The sequence below is a fragment of the Colossoma macropomum genome, unplaced genomic scaffold, assembly GCF_904425465.1.
Source record: "Colossoma macropomum unplaced genomic scaffold, Colossoma_macropomum, whole genome shotgun sequence".
Classification (NCBI taxonomy): Eukaryota; Metazoa; Chordata; class Actinopteri; order Characiformes; family Serrasalmidae; genus Colossoma; species Colossoma macropomum.
This window is the reverse complement of record NW_023494807.1, coordinates 82,508-103,970: the sequence shown is the minus strand read 5'-3', so window position 1 is coordinate 103,970 and position 21,463 is coordinate 82,508. Positions and strand designations below refer to the sequence as shown.

At 42.4% G+C, this 21,463-nt stretch overlaps 1 protein-coding gene across 1 annotated transcript in view; it reads left to right on the top strand.

Annotated features, from left to right (window-relative positions):
* The window catches only part of me1 (malic enzyme 1, NADP(+)-dependent, cytosolic), a 125,089-nt gene that overhangs the window by 33,550 nt on the left and 70,076 nt on the right, over positions 1-21,463 (top strand). Inside the window, exons 2-3 of the mRNA XM_036555791.1 lie at positions 8,180-8,313; positions 16,056-16,205. Of these exons, the coding sequence (XP_036411684.1) occupies positions 8,180-8,313; positions 16,056-16,205 (284 nt within the window). The remainder of the gene's footprint in view (positions 1-8,179; positions 8,314-16,055; positions 16,206-21,463) is intronic.

Here is a 21,463-nt window from a genome sequence, read left to right as displayed (position 1 = left end):
ACATCACCAACACTGACCTGTGAAATATATACTTAACACAATATGGTTTGGATGCCTTAATCAGGACAGTCAGTTTGTGTTGCCCCAGCCAACAGTAAGTGCTGTTATTGTGAACTGGAAAAATCTAGGAGCAACAACAACTCAACCATGAAGTGACAGTCCACACAAATATTGGAGGCCTGCAGCACAAAAAAATTGCCTGAACTCAGTTTAAGTTTAAGATGGTCACTGGAAGCAACATCAGCAAAAGAACTGGATCAGGTTTGGTATGAAATTACATCACTGGCCTGTCCAGAGCTCTGACCTCATCCCCATCCTACACCTTTGGGATGAATTGAAATGCCAACTGCAAGCCAGACTTCAGTGCCTGACCTCAGTAGTGCTCTGGAAGCGAATCCCAGTTGAAAGCCTTTCCAGAAGAGTGGAGGCTGTTACTGCAGGTCAGACCAGCTCCATATCACCAGTGCTGTAGCTAACTTTCTAACAAAAACAACAACAGAGCTCATACGATTATGACCACAATGGTAGAGAGGAGGTTGGTTGAGGATTTTGACCTCTGTGTGGGGGGGTGGGGTGGTGGGGGGACTCTGTCTCATCAAATCTAATTACTTACACACTGAATAGCTCCTTGTATCATACGTGTAACAGAGACATCAATGGAACTCAGCCCAAAAGCCCAATTAACATCCCCGACAATGGGGGTGAACGACACGGCTGTCCCAGACTGTCTGGTCCAGGATACGGGCGGCTGGCTCCGTCTGCCCTGTCTGGTGGAATGCGTGGATGGCAATGTTAGAGCAATAACTCCCAGCATTCCCGGCGTGGGAAGTGGTGGGCTGCTTGGCAGCGAGTCCATGTTTTTTGAATGCCACTCATCAGTCTGACGTGAGAGTGAAGCTTATAAATAACCTTGTCTGGCCCTTTAAATAGAGCAGGATATAAAAAATCTAATGTACCTCATTTCCCCCCTTGTAATCTTTGCTGTAGCCAAAATATTAGACATCCATAATTTGCTTCCATGATTGTGCACTAGAGCTATTAGGCTAATGTAGCTAACAAGTCATAGAAGCTTAGCACTGTGCAGTCTGCAGTACCACACACTTGCCTCAATCCACACCAAGTTAAATAATCTCAGACAGACTCGCTCGTGTACACTGACTCACAGTGTACACTGTTATCTTCAGAAAAGGACAAACGTACAGAATGTTCAGACTTCAAGAAGCTGTGTGAAGTATCTTTGTCCATTTGTCCATCTTGGCTGATCGACATTTGGGTTACACTGTGAGAAGTGAGAGCAGTGAAGAAGGATTGCGTGGGAGAGTGTTTTTAAAGAGATTCAGCAGTTCTAGCTGGAAGACGGACTCCCACACTGCCTTTGGCTGTGAGGAGTGTGTGGAAGTAGGAAAAGCTGAATGTGAACGATGTGCAGATCAACAGGCCTTCAGCAGTAAACTAAAGGTAGATGGTCGTACTCACACACTTGTGTGTGTTTGTACTTGTTTATGTGGTGTTTCCTTGTTTTTCTGTTGCTGTGCTTCACCTAACACAACCCTGACTTCAGCCTCACCAACCGAAAGAGCCTCTTACACAAACTGCTGCATGGGGCAGGATTTCTCCTCGTGGACAACATATTTGTCTTCATCATCCTCAGGAGATTTAGCCACCACAAAGAGATAAATACCTGGAGTCACTGATTACTGCATTTACAGTGGGGACATTTTGTCCTTAGATTGAGTTTAAAAACATGCCAGCCGTTTACACCCTGAGGTAGGATGTAAATTCTGTGTCCTGAGCTGTTGGCGTGGATTTGGTGTTAGCCTGTAAAACCTCTTAAACAGGAGAACAAGGTATCACATAAAATCAAGAAACCTGGGGAAACGGATGTATAATATGGTTTCCATTATTCATAAATTAAATGCAGTGTTTGTGGATAGTATCACTGAGGACACTGAGGGAGAGGGAAAACGCTGAATGATAGAGGGAGAGGAAACACTCAAAGAGTAGCATATTGAGGATAAAGATTAGCATATAGAGAGAGCAGCACACTAAACTGAACGATAGAATGAGAGGAAAAACAGACGCTGGGTTGATGAGATGTACTGATGTTCAATTGCTTACAGTCTAAACTGTGCCACATTAAGGCCCAGTCCCATTTCTTATTTTTAGCCCTACCCCTTGTTTTCGAGTGTTGCCCCTTGGAACTGAGTTACAGGGTAGTGGTTGAAATGGGACCCTCAGATTAAAAGAGCATCACTTCATTAACAGCTACTAGCGCTGCTCTGTAGACGACCCTGCCAGTCTGCAGTCAAGTCAAGTCAAATTTATTTGTATAGCGCTTTTTACAACTGATGTTGTCACAAAGCAGCTTCACAGAAATCCATTAAAGACAAAGTTTTAACATGAAATGTAAATCCTCCAGGTGAGCAAGCCAGGGGCGACAGTGGCCAGGAAAAACTCCCTCAGATCTGAGGAAGAAACCTTGGGAGGAACCAAGGCTCACATGGGGGGACCCATCCTCCTCTGGTCAAACTACCTACACAATTATTATACTACTAATATTAATAGTAGTAGTAGTAGTTAGGAGTCCATGAAAACTTCAGTGTAGAGTGGGAGTGGGCAGCTGGTCCAAGTCAAGTGGCGGTAGCTGGGCAAGTGGCGGTGACTGGGGCGTGGGCAACTGGTCTGAAGCGGATAGCAGGAGAGCTCCGCAGACAATCATCCATCAGTGTCCGGCCGGCAGTCTGCAGTGACAGCAGAGGAGGGTAAAGTTCAGCTCCTCACTGCTGGGCTTTAGTTACATTTAGGGCATCATATGCCTTCAAAGAGGGGGGCAATTATTTATTATCACCCACCCCTAATTCTTCAGTGATATGAAGCTGAAGTCAGATATTCACCAGCTTCTCCTTTGAATTTTCCTGTTTCACCTTAAATGGAGCAGCAGTTACATTCTGGTGCTTCAAGTGTCAGTAATGCTGGATTATTTAAGGTGGAATGGGAAAATTAGCTAGCTAGCTACTGAGACATAAGCATACTATTAGCGATTTTTTATGTTTGTTATGAGAAAAATTACAGTAATACACTGAAACTACATTAAACTAAGATAATATAATGGTTATCATCATTTTTAACTCACATTGTGTGTTTCTCTGGTTTCTCATCTCACTGGTTTTTCTTTTTTCTCATATCTCTCTGTTTGGAGTCTCTGAAAAACCTCCGTTTGGAGGGTCATGTAGCCCCAACACTTCGCCCTCCCCCTCTATCTCAACAAGAATCAGGACACCCTACCCCAGACGAGAACAGGCAGAATGGAAGGCTGAGGGTTAGGGGCGAGGGCTGAAATGGGATTGGGCCTCACTCCAGCTTCACATTGTGATTGGCTTATAGGCATTTTTGATCTCTAAGGTTGGGGCTCCACCTTGTTCATTTATAACTTAGAAACAGCTGCCAGCACTTTGTTTCATGTTTCAGAAGCTGATAATATATTATCAGTAATGTCAGAAACCGATGCAGTAACACACTTCAGGTGATTCTAAAGTTGAGCTCCTCTTCTGTGTTATTGTGTAAATGTTCTGCCTTTCTGATTAGTTTGTGTTTCCATTTAAACTGCCCACATTAGAATGTTGAATAGTGGATCTGGATGCTCTGGGATTTAGATGTGGGAATACTGGAGTGTATTGGTGTAGAGAATTGTGGGGAACGGTAGGTCAGTGTGCTCTGAGCTTCAGACAGGTTGATCCACTCAAGAAGCCAGCCGGCACTTTCCTTCAGCACACAGAGCGATGGGCAGGGCAAGAATGCATGAATGCTTCCACATGCGCCACTGACCACATCTAACGCTGGCCGTCCTGTGACAACATGTGCTGCGGCCTGCAGGTTTTGAGCAGCGGGGGCACTCCTATACGTGCTAACGTGTAATCTGGCCTTCTAGGGTACGGCCACCGAGCTCCAGCCAAAGCCTCCACCTCTCTGAACACACAGCTCAGCGGAAACCGAGTCATTAGCAGACCGTTACGGCCAAACATGAAAGCCTTGATTTTCCTTACTGATAAAAGACCGTACGTGGCCTTCAAAGCCAAGTGTATCCAAGTTCAAACGAAAAAGGAAAAGCTCAATAAATAAAGAAAGAAAGGCTTTCAAGCGAGAGGTTCTTTGTAGGAACTTTTCCAAAAGCCCAAAAGTGGAATTCTGTAATTCCCAGCAGTCATTAAAGGACTGAGCAGCTGGAGGAGGAATGAAATGAAGCAGTCAAGCAGCTGGAGGAGGATGGAGGAGGTGAAGGAGCTGCGCTTCAGGTTCACTTATACCTTCATCCTCCTAAGAATGCGGAGCAGTCTGGCAATCTGCATGAAGCTTATCAGTTAAATTTCCAGGTCTGAGTAATCAGCTCTTTCTGCCTCGCTCTCCAGTTTCAGCCTCACAATGACTCCCATGTGCTTCAAGCACTGAAGCTGGACGCTCTACTGCTGGCACAGGAATGTCTGCAGCCTCAGCACAGATTTAGTACAGTTTTAGTACAGTTTTAGTACAGTTGGGCTCCGTCTGACACCTGGCATGAACATGTTTATTGTGTCTCACATGTACTTTGTGATACAATCACGGAAGCCATCTTTGAAGGTGGTCAAGGATGCGTATGACCACATAACATTTGGAATGTGAATCTAAAGTATCCCAGTGCATCCCTGACAGGAAGGACCACCTACTCAGCTGCATCGCATAGCGTTCACACTGCAAATGTTATGTGGTCATTTGCGTTGCTGACCGCCTCAGAAGGTGGAGTGATTAGACAACAGTGCACAGTTAATTAGGGGCTCTATTGTTGCTGTCATATGACCACATTACATTTGTAGTGTGAACAATAAATGATGCGTCCCACCGAATCAGCTGCGCCACTTTTCTCTCATTTCTTTATAAGTTGCATTAATAATCCATGCAATCTAAACGTTTATAACAGCCTGTACATTCATATGAGTCAAGACTGAACGTGTATAAGGCACCGTTAGGACGTCCTACAACTTCAGTTCAAAAGTGCTCAGAAACGTCACAGCAGTGTTGAAGTGTTGTTTGCTGCTCTTTGCTCAGAATGTTAATGTATTTTTCTACTTAAAAAAATGATCACAAACTGCAATTTTGCATAAAATCTCTGTACGAGCCGTTTTCCTCTGTTTGTCAAACCTGGAAGACATTATCAGATGGCAGTTCTCCTCACTACACATCCTCTGGTAAAAATACACAAAAACAAGACTCATAATTTCACATATTTGAAAACAGATGATCAGGGCGAGGGTCCAGGGTGGGCTTGCTTTGCTCTGCTTTAGGCTTCAGCTCAGCTGTAGTCGCTTTTCTCGCATCTCTGGCAGGAAAATATAAATCAAAAATATCTCTCTTGTAAAATTTTCTCTCAGCGCTCAACTTTTTTGCGAGGCCAAATTCAGCTTCTCAATCGCCAGCTCCAACTTCCTGTTCCACTTAAATGGTGCCTGAGTTGCCAGTATGTAACGGCTGCACCATTTAAGGTGGAACGGGAAAATTCTTTTTAGTGTTTATCAGTTTCTCACTGCAGATTAAATGTATCAGGAAACCAGGTTTCCATGCAGCTGTCAAAAGTGATTCATGAACTGTGTAAATAATTCCATCAGAAAATAAAACTCTACATCACGGCCATAAAAACACTTCTATTAAACACCTTTTTTATTTTATGGCTGTATTTTTGTATTTTAAATGTAAGAGTGAGGAGACAGAATGATAACAGCAGCTCAGGAAGTGTTCATTCATCAGGGCAGGCGTCCTCTGTTTACTCACCGTCTAATATCACCATCGTTTAATTTGATAAGATAAATGTACAATTTAATTTCCTCATCGGTCCGCTGGTACCTGCTGCCTTCTGTCATGTTTCAAACCAAAAACACTTCAAGCCAAAGTGAGAATGTACAAATGTGAATTTTGTTAATTTTATTTGATACTGTTTCCTTTTTTATTTGATAGAGTTGAAGGCAGATTTTTTTAGATTACAATTGTCATATAATAATAATAATAATAATAATAATAAAAATAATAATAATAATAGTTATCACAACCTGACCCCACTGATGCTGCTGCTTCTGCTGCATGAACTGAACATATTCAAATTAATTGTTTCCTTCACGTTTTACCCTGTTTTTTGTACTATAATACTTTATACTAACAATGTTTACTATCCGGTGTCGACCAGAGGAGGATGGGTTCCCCTTCTGAGTCCTGGTTCCTCTCAAGGTTTCTTCCTGTTTCTCTTAGGGAGTTTTTCCTTGCCACTGTCGCCACTGGCGACGCTCATGGGGTTTAGGACCCGGATTTCTTTTTGTAATGCTCATTTCCTTGTAAAGCTGCTTTGTGACAACACCTGTTGTAAAAAGCGCTATATAAATAAACTTTACTTACTTACTTACTTACTTATTATTGTTATTATTATTATGTTGTGCTGTTTTCTGAAGACCGCAGCCCAGGAGGATAAGCGGGTTAGATGATGTATGTATGTATATGTATGTATGTTTTCTGAAGTGAAAGTAAAGTGCAACAATCTATTTTAAACTATAAGTAACAGTTTTCTGCGTGTTAATGCACAGTTACTATATATTACTATATTTATGTATGTTTTTTTGAATGAACAAATGAAATGTGTAAACGTCTGTGTAAACGTTTGGACCCCCCTCCAGTCGTAAAGTCTCAGAACATTCGGCCTTAATTCACTTGTTAGGGTTGGTTCTAAAGTACATGTGTCAGACTCCAGTCCTTATGGGCCAAAACACTGCAAACTCAGCTCACTGCCTCATTAAACACAGCTGACTCAGCTCATTAGCTAATTAGTAAGGTCTTCATTAACTGAATTTAGAGCAGTAGATGAGGGTAAACGCTGATCTCTACAGCACTTTGGCCCAGAAGGTCCCCTGTTTGGCATGTCTGCTCTAAAGTAAGGCAAGAAGGAAATCTCACCCGTGACCTTATCACAAAACTCAGTGCCTGAAGTATGGACAATAACCAAACATCAAGTTTTGTGGACTAATTAAATATGGCCACAATCACCAAAGGCATGTTTGGAGAAAAAAGGAGCAGCATTTGATGAAGGGAATACCTTGCCAACTGTAATCATGGAGGTGGAACTGCTATGCTCTGGGGTTGTGTGCCAGTCAGTGGCTCCAGAAACACTGCACAGGTAGACGGAACAATGGATTCCATTAAATTCTGAAAACAAATTTAACAGTCAGTCAAGAAACAGAAGCTGAGAAGATAAAGGACAATGATCCAAAACATACCTTAAAATCCACCATGAACTGCTTCAAGCTAAAGCTTTTAAAATGGCCATCACAGAAATGTCCACCACTAAAATAATAACTAACCCAATAGGAAAAAGGGGTTCTGATAAATTGCTGATGAACTGTGCAGCAACAGATGGGCTACAGTTGTGATTGTACACCGAGATAGTGGACCTATAATGTTGGTGGACCTCACAAAGTGACCAGTGAGTGGAAGTGCAGTGTGTGGGTTTCTACTGAAATGGTAGAGAAGCATGTTTTTGCATTAACAGCTTCAGTTCTAACCAAACACTCTGATCACTGCATAGCAGGTCTAAAGCATCAGCAAAGCCAGACCTACTCATGAAGTGTGCGTGTTTGCTTTAGAGGTCTGGGTCAGCGGAAATGTCGAGGGTCACAGCCGGACACTGGCTGTCTTGGCTGTGTCTCTGTTGCCATGACGCTGTGAGGGTCATGCTGGTCACTCTGTTGTGTGAAATGGTTGTCTTTGGAGCAACTTTGCTCAGACTGCAAACTTTCCCATCATTGAAGAACACAGGCATTTACAGAATGCGTTAGCGCCACTATTGAGCGTTCATGTCGGCGTCCAGGGAGAGAAAAGGAGGGAGTGTGTTTGTTTGTTTGCTTCATAATTTATTCATTCAAAATACCATTATATATCAAGGGAAATCAAATCAAAGCCTCTGTCATAACACTGTGTCCCAACTGCAAAATACAGGGATAAAGAACATAAAACTGTGGATGCTGGTTCAGTGTTTGATTGCCTGTTTATCTTCCAGTATGAATGTGTGTCTGATATTCTACCAAACTGGAAATTCTAATTAAGTCTGAATATTAAAATAAAGGTAAATGCTGAAAGGTTGTGTAATCAGTATCCTGTTGTTTGTCCATAGGGCATGGCCTTCTCCCTGGAGGAGCGGCTGCAGTTGGGCATTCACGGCCTTCTGCCCCCTGCCTTTCTCAGCCAGGACGTCCAGCTGCTGCAGGTCCTCCGCAACTACAAGCTCAAGAAGGACGACCTGGACAGGTGAGAATGTGGACAGTGGAATTACTCTTACAGTGTAACCTGCACTGATGTCAGAATGTGTTTCTTAACAGTGATTCGCCAATTAAACATGGCCAAAAGTTTGTGGACACCTGAGAATGACTTCTAAATGTGCTTGTCGAACATCTCATTCCAAATCCATGCACATTAATATGGAGTTGGTTCCCTCTTTTGCTGTTAACAGCCTCCACCCTCCTGGGAAAGCTTTCCACTAGATGTTGGAACATGGCTGTTTGGATCCGCTTTTTTTGAGATCCACATATGAAAGTGTCCCGAATCAGAACTGAAAATGTCAGATTTAATGTGTTTATCTGTTCATACTGACACACAGACACACGACTGTCACATATGAGAAAAAAGATCAGATTTGGGCCACTTTTACCTGCTGAGTGAACAAAGCCTTAGACATGTGCGTCTGCTCAGCTATGAAAACCCTCCTGAATAAGGTCAACACCCCACAGTTTAGAAGACACTCACGAACATCAAACATTTGTCCACACCCCAAACAAAAAAGAGTCCAAGATTTCAAAAGTCATGGAGTAAAAATTAAAGTACTCTTTTTTAATCTTTATTTTATTTTATTTTTTTTAAATATGTAAAATATGCATGAAAACAAAAATATGCCACACTGTAATAATAAATTCCACTCACTTTGAAGCATGATTGGTTAGAAAAAAAAGCAAAGAGGAAACTGGCTTCTCAAGATGATGTAAGACGGCTGCTAAACAGAGGGAAATGAAGGACACTCCTAAGAAATTATGAGAGTTGTAGCTTATTAATTCATTCTAAGCTTCTTTTTAAAAATCAAAATGTAAGAAATGTAGGAAGCAGCATCCTAAGACAGAGCCACGTTGAGAACACTGCGCTTTTCAGTCCAGCTCATTCTACTGCCAGTGTTTGTGGAGATTGCAGGGCTGATTATGCACCTGTGAGCAAAGGGTGTGGCTGAAACAGCCAAACCCACTAATTAGGAGGGGTGTCCGTGTAGTCGTGTATAAGCAAAGCTTCTGTTATGATTTTCTATTTTAAGAAACATTTTAAAACATTGGCAACACATTTATTACACTTTACTAACTCGTAATCTTTTTTACTAAAGGTAAAAATGAAAAACTGTTTAAACGATAGTCTTCCCTCGTTTTACAGCGCCGATTTATCATCTTATTCACTGTATTCTGCACCTACAGTATATCTGTTTGCAAATGACTGTCTGTGCTAAGTCTGTTGCAGCAGTTATTGAATCCACAGGCTGGATTTAGTGGTCAGATTTGGGAGATGTGGTTAGACCATTATTAGCATTAGCATTTTTCCAGCGAATGTAGCTCCTGTTTCTATAGCGCTTTCTCAAATCCCTGACCAGCGCATTCTTTTCCCATGCCCTGCCAATACCTCTGGCATTCCATCCTCTGATGCTTTTGCCTCGAATGTCTGTCCACCCTAACAGTTATGACATCGCTGTCATTTTACAGCCCCGGTTCTGTTTGCATTACGGTCTGTGTTTTGATTTTTTCGACGGTAAATGGCAGCTGTGGCTGGACGAGGTCACTTTTCCGAGCTAGCCCCCTTTCCCTCAGCACGCACGCCATTCATTCTTTAAATAGCACTGACTTTCGGACCATCAAAGCTGTTTTGATATCGCTGATGAGCTTTGGGCTGCGCGCCAGCATTTTTAACACAAATATTTGTGTTTAGGACAAAATTCAGAAGTTCTGATGAGAAAGATGTTCAGTCGGCTTCCTGTTAGAGTGTCTTCTGCACGGATTACAAAGCCTTTTTAGACTTATTTGCCTTTTTTCTCTCTTTTGTTCTTGAACTCTGTTCTGTAGGGAAGCCCACTGTAAAATAACTACCGTACCTTAGCACTGCATTCCACATTACAGGGCCGGGCAACGATGCCTAAAGTGTTACCATGTTTGGAAATGAATGCTAAGTGTACAGCTCTACAGTGTCGTCGCGTAGATGGCAGGTTTGTCTCGGTGAGACTGGACTTCAGTTCATTTTTCCCCAAATGATGTCAATCAGCAAAGACACGTTTGGTCTGAAGTTTGCTTCTTTAGTTTCGCACTGGAGCTACAAGGCTGGTGTAGGTAACAAGTAATTGAAGCAGAAGTTTAGATCAGTATCAAACTGTGTGTCTAAGTCGTCACACACTTGCTACACCAGGTTGGACATTAATCTCATACACACCTGTGAGCCAAAACACTATGACCGCCTATCTAAACAACTCCAACCCCCAAGACATGGACCCTACGAGACCTCTGAAGGTGCCCTGTGGTATCTGGCACCAAGATGTTACTCCTTAAAGTCCTGTAAGTTGTAAGGTGGAGCTCCCATGGATCGGACTTGTGGTTCCAACACATCCTACAGACGCTTGATCTAATTGAGATCTGGAGAATTTGGAGTCCAGGTCGTGAACTCTTTGTCATGTTTCTCAGACCATTCCTGAACAGCGTGTGGCGCATTATCCTGCTGAAAGAAGCCGCTGCCATCCGCTTATGCCTTTGCCACAAAGGGGTGAACCTGGTGCCATCGCTTCCCCAGATACGTCAGCACAACTTAGATCATATCATTTCAGTGGATTGTGGTTCAGTTATGTTCCCTGACTAAAGGTACTGAGATGAACCCTTGAGGGTCCCCGGACCCCCGGTACTAGTTTAGTCCCTAAAAGTCTGCCAAAGTCTTCACACCTGCCCATTTCACCTGTGTCCAACACGAGATCTGACTGTTCGCTTACCGTCTAATAAATCCCAGACCTTCATATGTGCCATAATGCTTTGTCGGTGAGTGGTCAGAACGTTTTGTCTCGTCAGGTAGACCTTTGACATGTTCTTCTTGTGCTTGTTTAGTTAGCAATTAGGCTAACATAGCTAACAAGAAACAGAAGCTTACCCCACTGATTAGCATGGTGCAAATCCACAGTTTGGCAGATCGACCACATTTGGGGTGAGGGTTAAATACGTTTGGGGTGAAGGGGAAAATGGGGAAAATGGTGTAAATGAGATTTTTGGTTGTACTACAGCTTTAAGTGTATTTTTCCAACAGAAAATTTCCTGAGAACAAAGGCTACAAAGCATGGCTCAGGCTAGAGGAGGGGCTGTTGTAGGTCATGGCCTGAGGGCACAAGGCTGAGATTAAGCTGTCAAATTGACTAAATGCCATCTGAACCCCAGCGGCCGCGCATTCCAGAGCAGCCACGGCTGATGAAGTGAGTAAGAATGGCCGGTTGATGCCATTCAGAGCGTTTTATTCACTCAACAGCTTTTTTATTAATTTAGTTTTAGTTAAAACTGAAGGTAAACCTAAATCTACACAAATGCAGAGGAGGCGGAGGAGCGGAGGGAGGGATGCAGGTGGAGGAAAAAAGCTTTTCTTTTTCTTGTGCAGAAAACTGGTTAACATGGACCAAAACGCTTAAACACTTAAATCACTGCGTTCCTCTGCTTACTGCCTGTGCAGTGCCCATAAAACGTCTGCAGCTTTTCAAAACGTCCTCTTTCTGCCCGACGGCCTGAAATCTAAAAAAGCTCACAGTGAAGAAGAAACTCTCCATATTTCTGAAGTGAGGGGTAGTAAAGGTCTCGCACATCAGCAGAGGATCATGAAAACCTCTGTGTCTCTTTAATGGTGAGTAACTGCTGATATGTTATTCAGACGGTTTGTACACATACAACACACGGAAAGCACCATCCACTGTAAACTAGATCAAAATATCACTTTTCAGATCAGATTCTAATTTCAGATGTGCTTGTTTTTCAAAAATCAGATGTGAACAGAATCGTCCTTTATCCCAAATGTAGTCGATCAGCCAAGACTTATTTGGTGGGTGAAGTTTTGCTTCTTTAGTTTTGCACTGAAGCAGCGAGGCTAGTGTAACTAAGTGATAGAAGCTTGTAGCCCACTGTGACACGCGCCCGTCCCCTGGGCCCCGACGACGGCTGTGAGAGACATGCGTCTTATCTGTTCTTCCGTCTGTTTAATCTTGGCTCATTGCCTATATTTGCACATTGTGTACAGGTTTGTTTTTGGCTGGACTGTCAGTAGTTTGTGGTAAACAGTACATAAATCTACCAGCACACACTGAGCCAGCATGGCAGCCTTAGTGGACATGAGTCTCACTGTGATAAGCACTCATGACTGTGCAGCCACCTGATTGGCTCTTAGGATGCAACGTGCTTGGCCAAAGTGGACCCTGCCATCTTTCCATCTCCACCAGAACACGTCCAGTGGGGTCGCGGAGGACACATGACGCAGCTGGGATTGATTCCCGGCCTGCAGCATAAACAGGGTGTGTCCCTCACTGAGTGTGTGTTTATTTTCAGGCTGGGCCTTTAAACACTTCAGCTTCTCCCTCTTTCAACAAAAGCATCATCATTGCATCATTTTCTTCTCTGTAGATGAGACGGAAATAACCGTACAGATCACAGAACTGTGGATTCAACAGCAGCTGCAGCTCTGATGGAACAGGTGTTCTTCTGTCCATCCGCACTGCCTGGCACAGTGTGGTCATTTCAGTCCGTATCTATTACGGCAACAGTTTGGTGAATTTACGCAAGTTTACCTCAAATATGGCAGGGGTGGCAATTTTTTGTGAGGTGATTGGAGTGAGATTTTCAGGAAGCCGGGGTGAGACTGGAGTGAGATTTTCAGGAAGCCGGGGTGAGACTTGAGTGAGATTTTCAGGAAGCCGGGGTGAGACTGGAGTGAGATTTTCAGGAAGCCGGGATGAGACTGGTATGAGATTTTCAGGAAGCCGGGGTGAGACTGGAGTGAGATTTTCACGAAGCTGGGGTGAGACTGGAGTGAGATTTTCAGGAAGCCAGAGTGAGACTGGAGTGAGATTTTCACGAAGATGGGGTGAGACTGGAGTGTGATTTTCAGGAAGCTGGAGTGAGACTGGAGTGAGATTTTCAGGAAGCTGGAGTGAGACTGGAGTGAGATTTTCAGGAAGCTGGAGTGAGACTGGAGTGAGATTTTCAGCTGGCTGGAGTGAGACTGGAGTGAGATTTTCAGGAAGCTGGAGTGAGATTTTCAGGAAGCTGGAGTGAGATTTTCAGGAAGCTGGAGTGAGACTGGAGTGAGATTTTCAGGAAGCTGGAGTGAGACTGGAGTGAGATTTTCAGGAGGTGATTTTGATTCTTGTTCTTAAATAAATAAATAAATAAAAATATTTATAAGTTCATAGACAGTTTTTCCCAGGAAGATGAAAATAATTTAGTTATTTATTTCATTTCATTAATTTTCTCATTTGAGCTACATTTTAACAGATGTCTTAGTCTGTAATTTATCTGTTGTTTTTTCTTTCTTTCTTTATTTAAGCATTTCTGATTCTTTTAGGATCAATTCCAAAATATGATAGAAATTTAAAAAATTCCTGTATGAATGTTTCTACTGGAACGCTGTGGGATTCTGAGATGTGGACCAACTCAATATTTTGGATATAATCCTGAAATACAGTAGTCACATGACAGTAAAGGAGATGTTAGCGTTCCGTTAGCGTTGTGTTAGCGTTCCGTTAGCGTTCTGTTACCCTGGTGTTAGCGTTGTGTTTGCGTTCTGTTACCATTGTGTTAGCGTTGTGTTAGCGTTCCGTTAGCGTTCTGTTACCCTGGTGTTAGCGCTGTGTTTGCGTTCTGTTACCATTGTGTTAGCGTTCTGTTACCCTGGTGTTAGCGTTCCGTTAGCGTTCTGTTAGCGTTATGTTAGTGTTCCGTTAGCGTTCCGTTAGCGCTCTGTTAGCGTTGTGTTAGCGTTCCGTTAGCGTTCTGTTAGCGTTCTGTTACCGTTGTGTTAGCGTTCCGTTAGCGTTCTGTTAGCGTTCCGTTACCATTGTGTTAGCGTTCCGTTAGCGTTGTGTTAGCGTTCTGTTACCGTGGTGTTAGCGTTGTGTTAGCGTTCTGTTACCGTGGTGTTAGCGTGGTGTTAGCGTTGTGTTACCGTTGTGTTAGCGTTGTGTTAGCGTGGTGTTAGCGTTGTGTTACCGTGGTGTTAGTGTCTGTGTTTTTCTGAAGGTCAGTAATGTAAACAGAGGAGCCACCCAGCCTCATCACTCAGTGTGGAAACTGCAGTAGCTGGGTGACGTTTTTATTGCTGGGAAAAGACACTGGATGATTTTATCTGTCTAACCTCTTCACCCCCTTCATGCCCGCTGTGTGTCCAACCACGTCAGTGTCTCCTTCCTCTGTCTTTCATTCTGAGTCTTACTTTCCTCCTCTCTGTTACACAGTCAGCTAACTGGCTTTACACAGTGAAACTTTCAGGCAAAAGTCTCACAAAATAGTTTAAAAAGGGTCCATATTTTCCACCGGTCACCCAATTTAGCATCATCTGTTTCTCCTCTGCTGCCTCTTTCTCTCCTTTTTAATATAGACACGCAGCTGAAAAGTGCTGTGTCGCTGCCTCTGGTTACAGCTGTGCGTCTGAAAACAGACCAAAGAGCAACCTTGTGTTAATCACGGCAGGTTTTCTGTAATCGAGCAGCACTGTGACTGACGGTGATATGAAAATGAAAACTTGTTCTACCCTGAAGGTAAAAGATACGAGGAAATGAGTTTAAACATTTAAGGCTTACAGTTTCTACTGTAAACACACTTCTGTAATAATCTAACACTTCAAAAACAAATGGGGAAAAAGTCAGAAGTGCAGACTCAAACGTGTGAAAACAGAATGTAAATAAATATAAATACAGTTCATAATGCAAAATCAACTTTGACCATGTGATAATTTTTTAATAATATAGCAAAACAGCAGAAACTCTCGACTTCTGAGGGTTAAATCACACACACACACACACACAGTACACACACACACACACACACACACACACACACACACACACACACACACACACACACACACACACACACACACACACACACAGTACACACACACACACACACACACACACACAACACACACACACACACACACTTACACACACACACCCACAGTACACACACACACACACACACAGCACACACACACACACACACACACACACAGTACACACACACACACACACACACACACACACACACACACACACACACACACCACACACACACACACACACACACACAGTACACACACACACACACACACACACACACACACACCACACACACACACACACACACACAGTACACACACACACACCACACACACACACACACACACAGTACACACACACACACACACACACACACACACACACACACACACACACACAGTACACACACACACACACACACACACACACACAGTACACACACACACACACACACACACACACACACACACACCACACACACACACACAGTACACACACGCACACACACACACACCACACACACACACACAGTACACACACAGTACACACACACACACACACCACACACACACACACACACAGTACACACACACACACACACACACACACACACACACAGTACACACACACACACACACACACACACACACACACACACACACAGTACACACACACACACACACACACACAGACACATTCAGTGATTGGGGTCTATTCACTCTACAGCAGCTCAGTGTTTTCTGAACAGGACTACTGACCAGCTGCACACTTTCATCTCTTCATCATCATCATCATCATCGTTTACTGAAATGGGGGTCTGTTGTGGTTTTGTGTTGTGTTGTGTTGTATAAGATCACTGAAAACAGCCGTAATTGATTTCTTTTGTCCGTCTCTCGTACAGATACGTCTTCCTGATGTCTCTTCAGGACCGTAATGAGAAGCTGTTTTACCGAGTGTTGACTTCAGACATAGAGCGCTTCATGCCCATCGTATACACACCCACTGTGGGTCTCGCCTGCCAGCAGTACGGCCTCACCTTCAGGAGACCCAGGTAAGAGAAGACGCCTTTTATTTTCATAATCTGTTGATCTGCTCAGCCTGAAATCAGCGTTCGCCCTTTTTACCTTGATAGTTCATCAGATTAAGCAATAGGTCTTCATACCATCTTTTAAAAGACAAAATTCTTGTTTTCATTAATCTCACATCAAAGTAATGACTGTCGCACCCACAAAACATCTTCTGGTTTGTTTTGTAATTTCAAATATGTTCTTACACCCCGACTTACACCTGAATGTGCTTCTTAAACCACAGTGACGGCTCTCCAGAGCTAGAAGCCTGTGTTGGTTCATCATTTTTAAATGTATGCATTTGGCAGACACTAACCACGTTTACATGCAGCCTGATAATCCGTTAATAATCCAACGAATAGTTTGATTGAAATAGAACGCGTCTATGTAAACACTGATTGAGGCCATTCAGAATACAGTTTCTATCCGACTGATCGAGGTGGGTAATCCTGTAAATAATCTGTTAAATAGGAGAATAATATCCGTGTAAACGCCTGTATCTGATTACATTCCCTATCGGAAAGTTTAAGTCCGTTCTGATCATGTTCGTCACGTCACAGTGAAAGTTTATACCGTTCAACATGGCGGAGCAGAAACTGGTCTGCAGAGGAGACGAAGTTTCTGCTCTGGTCTTTAAAAGACGGCGGTGGGACGGACGTCCAGCTTATGTGTCTCAGAACACGACGTCTTCCTCTCGGCCTTCTTTAATAAGGACATGTGAAGGACGTTTTCCTGAGTCTGACATCATTTTAAAGCAGTTAAAAACACAAACGCTGCTCACTGCTGCTCCTCTCACTCTGACTGGACTCACGTGATGCTGGCTGTCATGGTAACGTCTACACTAAGTGGTTCTCTACACATGCAGGTAATTTTGGATCAGATTAGTTGTAAACAGAGATTTCCATCAGATTGTTGAGTAGAGTGAGATATAAACACCTCAGTCTTCGTCTTTAGTCAGAATGTATTCAAACAGATTGGAGGATATCTTTGTGTGTAAACACAGACACTGCTGTCCAGAGTGATTTACAGTTTTAATCACATTGCTGAGGTGGGTGAATGTAGCGTTAGGCGTGTTGCCCAAGGACTCTTATTGGTGTGCTTGCCCAGTCAGGGAGCCAAACTCTGATCTGCCACATGAAGGGCAGGGGTGTTTCCCGCTATGCTATACCAACCGCTTGGCCGTAGACTTTGGTTAACCATAAGCTTTGAGGAATCTGTGGGTAAACAGTGGCATTCCTCCACCCTCAGGAGAGAAAACGGCAGGGAACTTTTCATTTCTGCGACACTAAATCAGCCACCGTTAGTGTTATTAGCACAGATCTCTGGCTCTGTGACCTCCGTCAAAAGTTTAGACTGACCTGAATCTTCCTTTTTTAATGTTCCCCAAAAAATACTTTCTTCCTCAGCAACTGTGGTGTGAGTGTGTGTGTCTTCTGCAGTCCTGTAGCGGCTCCTCATGAAGCTCCTCATGAAGTTCCTCATGAAGCTCCTCCTGAAAATGTCAAAAGTGTGCTAAGCTGCATCGAGGCTGAAGACAGTTTAGACCCCCCCCACCTTTTTGAGTAGTGGTACTGTTTATCGGTGTAACTCTTGTCATAAGTTCATATTCAGTCTTAGATATTAGTATTTTTATAACTTCTCTTCAGATCATTCTCTCGTTTTGGGAAGCGAGCACTCTGACTTAGACGTGTGATCGAAAACGTTAAAAATATTCCTCACATTTACATCTCATTTACATAAAATGTTTCTCTCCAGGTTTGTTACATACTTGTTATTCAGTAACTACACAGACATCAGTGCAAACAGGTTGAGCTGTTTTTATGATTTAGAAGTGTGTAGTAAAAAGCCATGTAGGGGGTTAAAGAACCACCCAATGAATGGTGTGTTGAATGTGTTTCTTCTATGGAGTCACTCCATAGAACTCTTTTTGGCACCTTTATTTTAAGGAGTATAATTGAAAGACACTGCATGATGAACATTATCGTGACCTGGACAAGTCAGAAGAGGAGAAAGCTGCAATCTTCAGCCACTTTCCTTTCATGTATGCGGAGTGAGGGGCATTCGAGGGCTGAAATTGCAAAGGACGAAACACCAATTACTCCAATGATGGATGGAGTGTGGTGTAATTACAGTGAAGAGAGTGACTGTGAGGAAGGAGGATGTTAAAGTCGATGGGGAACGAGGCCGAGCCGCTGACTTAATGACAGAGTGCGTGTGGGGAGGCTGTGTTCTGGGAGAATGTAAAGTAGACTCAACCTTTATTGTCTCTTTAAGACTTGTGATTTCATCAAAAAAAAAAAGTCTGCAATTTTTAGATTTTTATTTAACTGAATCATAATGCTTGTATTTAAACTCTGTAGTACTGTAGTATCACTCATATATCATGTTTCATTGGTTGGAAAACTGTTAATCTTTCCAACAGAAACTGTAAAATCAAATACTTTTTGGTATCTGGGTAGATGCAGCCAAACTAGCTCTCCTATTGGGTAGGACTTCAGAAGCTGAACTGAAGGCCTAACAGTTAAAATGAAGCACCAATGGAGTCAACCAGTCATATTTGGCTTAAATGAAATTTTATGAAAAACAACTTAAATTCTAGGCCTTCTGAAAGTCCTGCATACATCACTGAATGGGAATACTAGATGTAGAAAAACTGGTAGCTTGGATTCGCTTATAGAAGTGGGAAATTGCAGCAGCTGCATGTAGGAAGTACGTAAATGTCAATTACAAGCTAAAACACATGGAATATCTTTCACACTTCAAATGTCTGTTTAACATAGAACAGCCTAAAATATGATGATGTGAACAGAGCTAACATACTACTGGACTTCCCTCAGGGGTGGTAACAGAAATTATCATCTTAATCAGAGGTGTTTTTTCTAATTTATTGACCAGGTTTTCGCATTTATGGCCAAAACCGAAGGTTTGCTTATGATTATTTCAATAATCAATCCATATATTCACTGTTATTTGATAAAAAATGTGATAAACCATTTTGCCTTCTTCGATTCTGTTCCTTTGCTCTTGCCAACATTGCTACATAGCAGTACCAGCATATGTTGTGTTTTAAATGTTGGCATGCTGGTCAACAAGTGTGACCATGGTGGGTTAGCATAAGGCAGCATAAACTAGCATAAACCAGCATAACATATTTCTGGACGCCTTGCTGGCATTTGATGTTTGAATATTCTCACTGTTTCCTAATTTAACCTCTTAATTGGCCAGATCCCGTTAGCATTCACGTCTATAATCTAAGAACAGCTCAGCCGGTTCGTATTGAAGTCCCTGTAGTTATTGAATAATAAGCCTTAGTGTGTAATAAGAGATTTTAAGGAATTAACTATGGAAGTTTTTTTCTATTCTGTTGTTAAAAGAACATGTTGAAACTCTTTTGGCCCAAAGCTGTTTAAACACCTGATTACTTGAATACTGATAAGTGCTGACATCACAACAAGGGGACAAAATGTGTGGCCTCTGCTCTTTAATCAGGTAAATCATTGAAAACTGACAAAAATCTGCTTATTTGTGTTAAAAACATGCTTGAAAAGCTTGAAGCCCCTAAACCACTGATGGTTAACAGGAACTGAAAGAATCAGCCTCTCTTTCCTTCTGTTATTGTCTAACAGCAGTTAGCAGTGAGTGGGCGGAGAGGTGGAAAAAACTAGAGAGAAGGGCAGAAAAGGAAAGAGATTCCGCAGAGGGTTTGGGATTATGAGGATCTGACAAATGAAACAGTTTGGAATAAATCCCTCGTGGACTTTGTGACCCTTGAACAACAATTTTGAGTTTATGTTGCTGTTTTAAGGCCGTCTGAGGGCACAGTTACACACTCGGTCTCACTCACAGAGGACACACCTGAACCATATAACTAACATGTAGTGTGAACAAAACTCTCGGTACGTGTTTTTGTTAAACAAGGCACTTTTAACGCAGTTAAGGCAGACCTGCATATGTTACTTTGACTGTCCTTCATTTTAAGAAAAGACTCCCAGACTTTACTTCTGCTTTAACTTTCACCCATAATTGTTCTTTTTCTTTTGCTATCTGCTCACATAGGTGTGAAACCGTAAGCGCCCTCTTCAGGGTGAGTCATTAACTCACTCTAGTTTGTACATCAGTTTGAGGACATGAGAGGAAAATCAACAGTGGGGATATTTTAAGTTGATTTTTAATAATAGTGGGTGATTGTTTCAGCTCTCGTGTTTCTAATAAGATGCTAAAATGGTAGAAAATAAGCTGTAAACTTCGTGTGTTGTTAAATCTCTGCAGTGCTGAATCAAAGCAGCGAGTGAGGAGGTCAGAACGGAGCTGATTTTAGGGAAGATCGATGTTCGGGTCAGAGTGGAGCTCCTACAAGATGTTTGTACATCCAGAGTTTTCTGGGTTTGATTTGCAGTCGGTCAGCATTGGATACCCCAGAGCCCAAATTAGACAGGCCTTGGACTGGACCGTGTGTTTGAGCTCTCTCTGCTGTTCCTGCGCCTCTCGGCCTGCGATTTGACCTCAATAAAGTCCAGGTTTGCTAAAACAGTAGTGCTGGTTTCGGGTTGCTGTGAAAGCTCAGGCTGTGAGTCTGGATTGAGGAAGTCTGAGTTTGATTAGACTATCGCTGATTTACATACATACCAAATTTAAGGTTCTAGAAATTCTCATAACTGATAAGATCATCTGATATAATTTACTGTGGACAGCAGTTAAAAAGGCTTCATTAGTTTTAGTTAAACTGGTGTGACAGAATGTTATTTGAGTAGCATTTTACTTTATAGATCGATAATAAGTGATAATATTATAACAATACCATTATAACATACCAAAAACAATGTTCAGACTGTTACTAAATAATACGCTAGTAATTGTTTCAGTAAGAAGTTGGTAATAAAATGGAAAAATAATGACAAAATATAAAATGATTATTTTCCAGTTGATACAAAAAAATTGAGAAATCCAAACAGCTCGTCAGTCATTGTTCTCCTCAGCTTTCTGAGATCTTTTTATACATTATATATTATTAAAAATTGAGGAAGAAGGGCAGAAAAGGAAAAGAGACTCTGCAGAGGGTTTGGAATTACGAGGACCTGACGAATAATATGGCAAAAACATTTGGGAATAATTTCCTCGTGAACTTTACGACTCCTGCACAACGATTCTGAGTTTATGTTCTGCTGGTTTAAATCCAGTTACACGCTCTGAGGAAACAAACTGGTCTTAAAGTGGTAAAATAATGATAACGTGTTGTACCAAT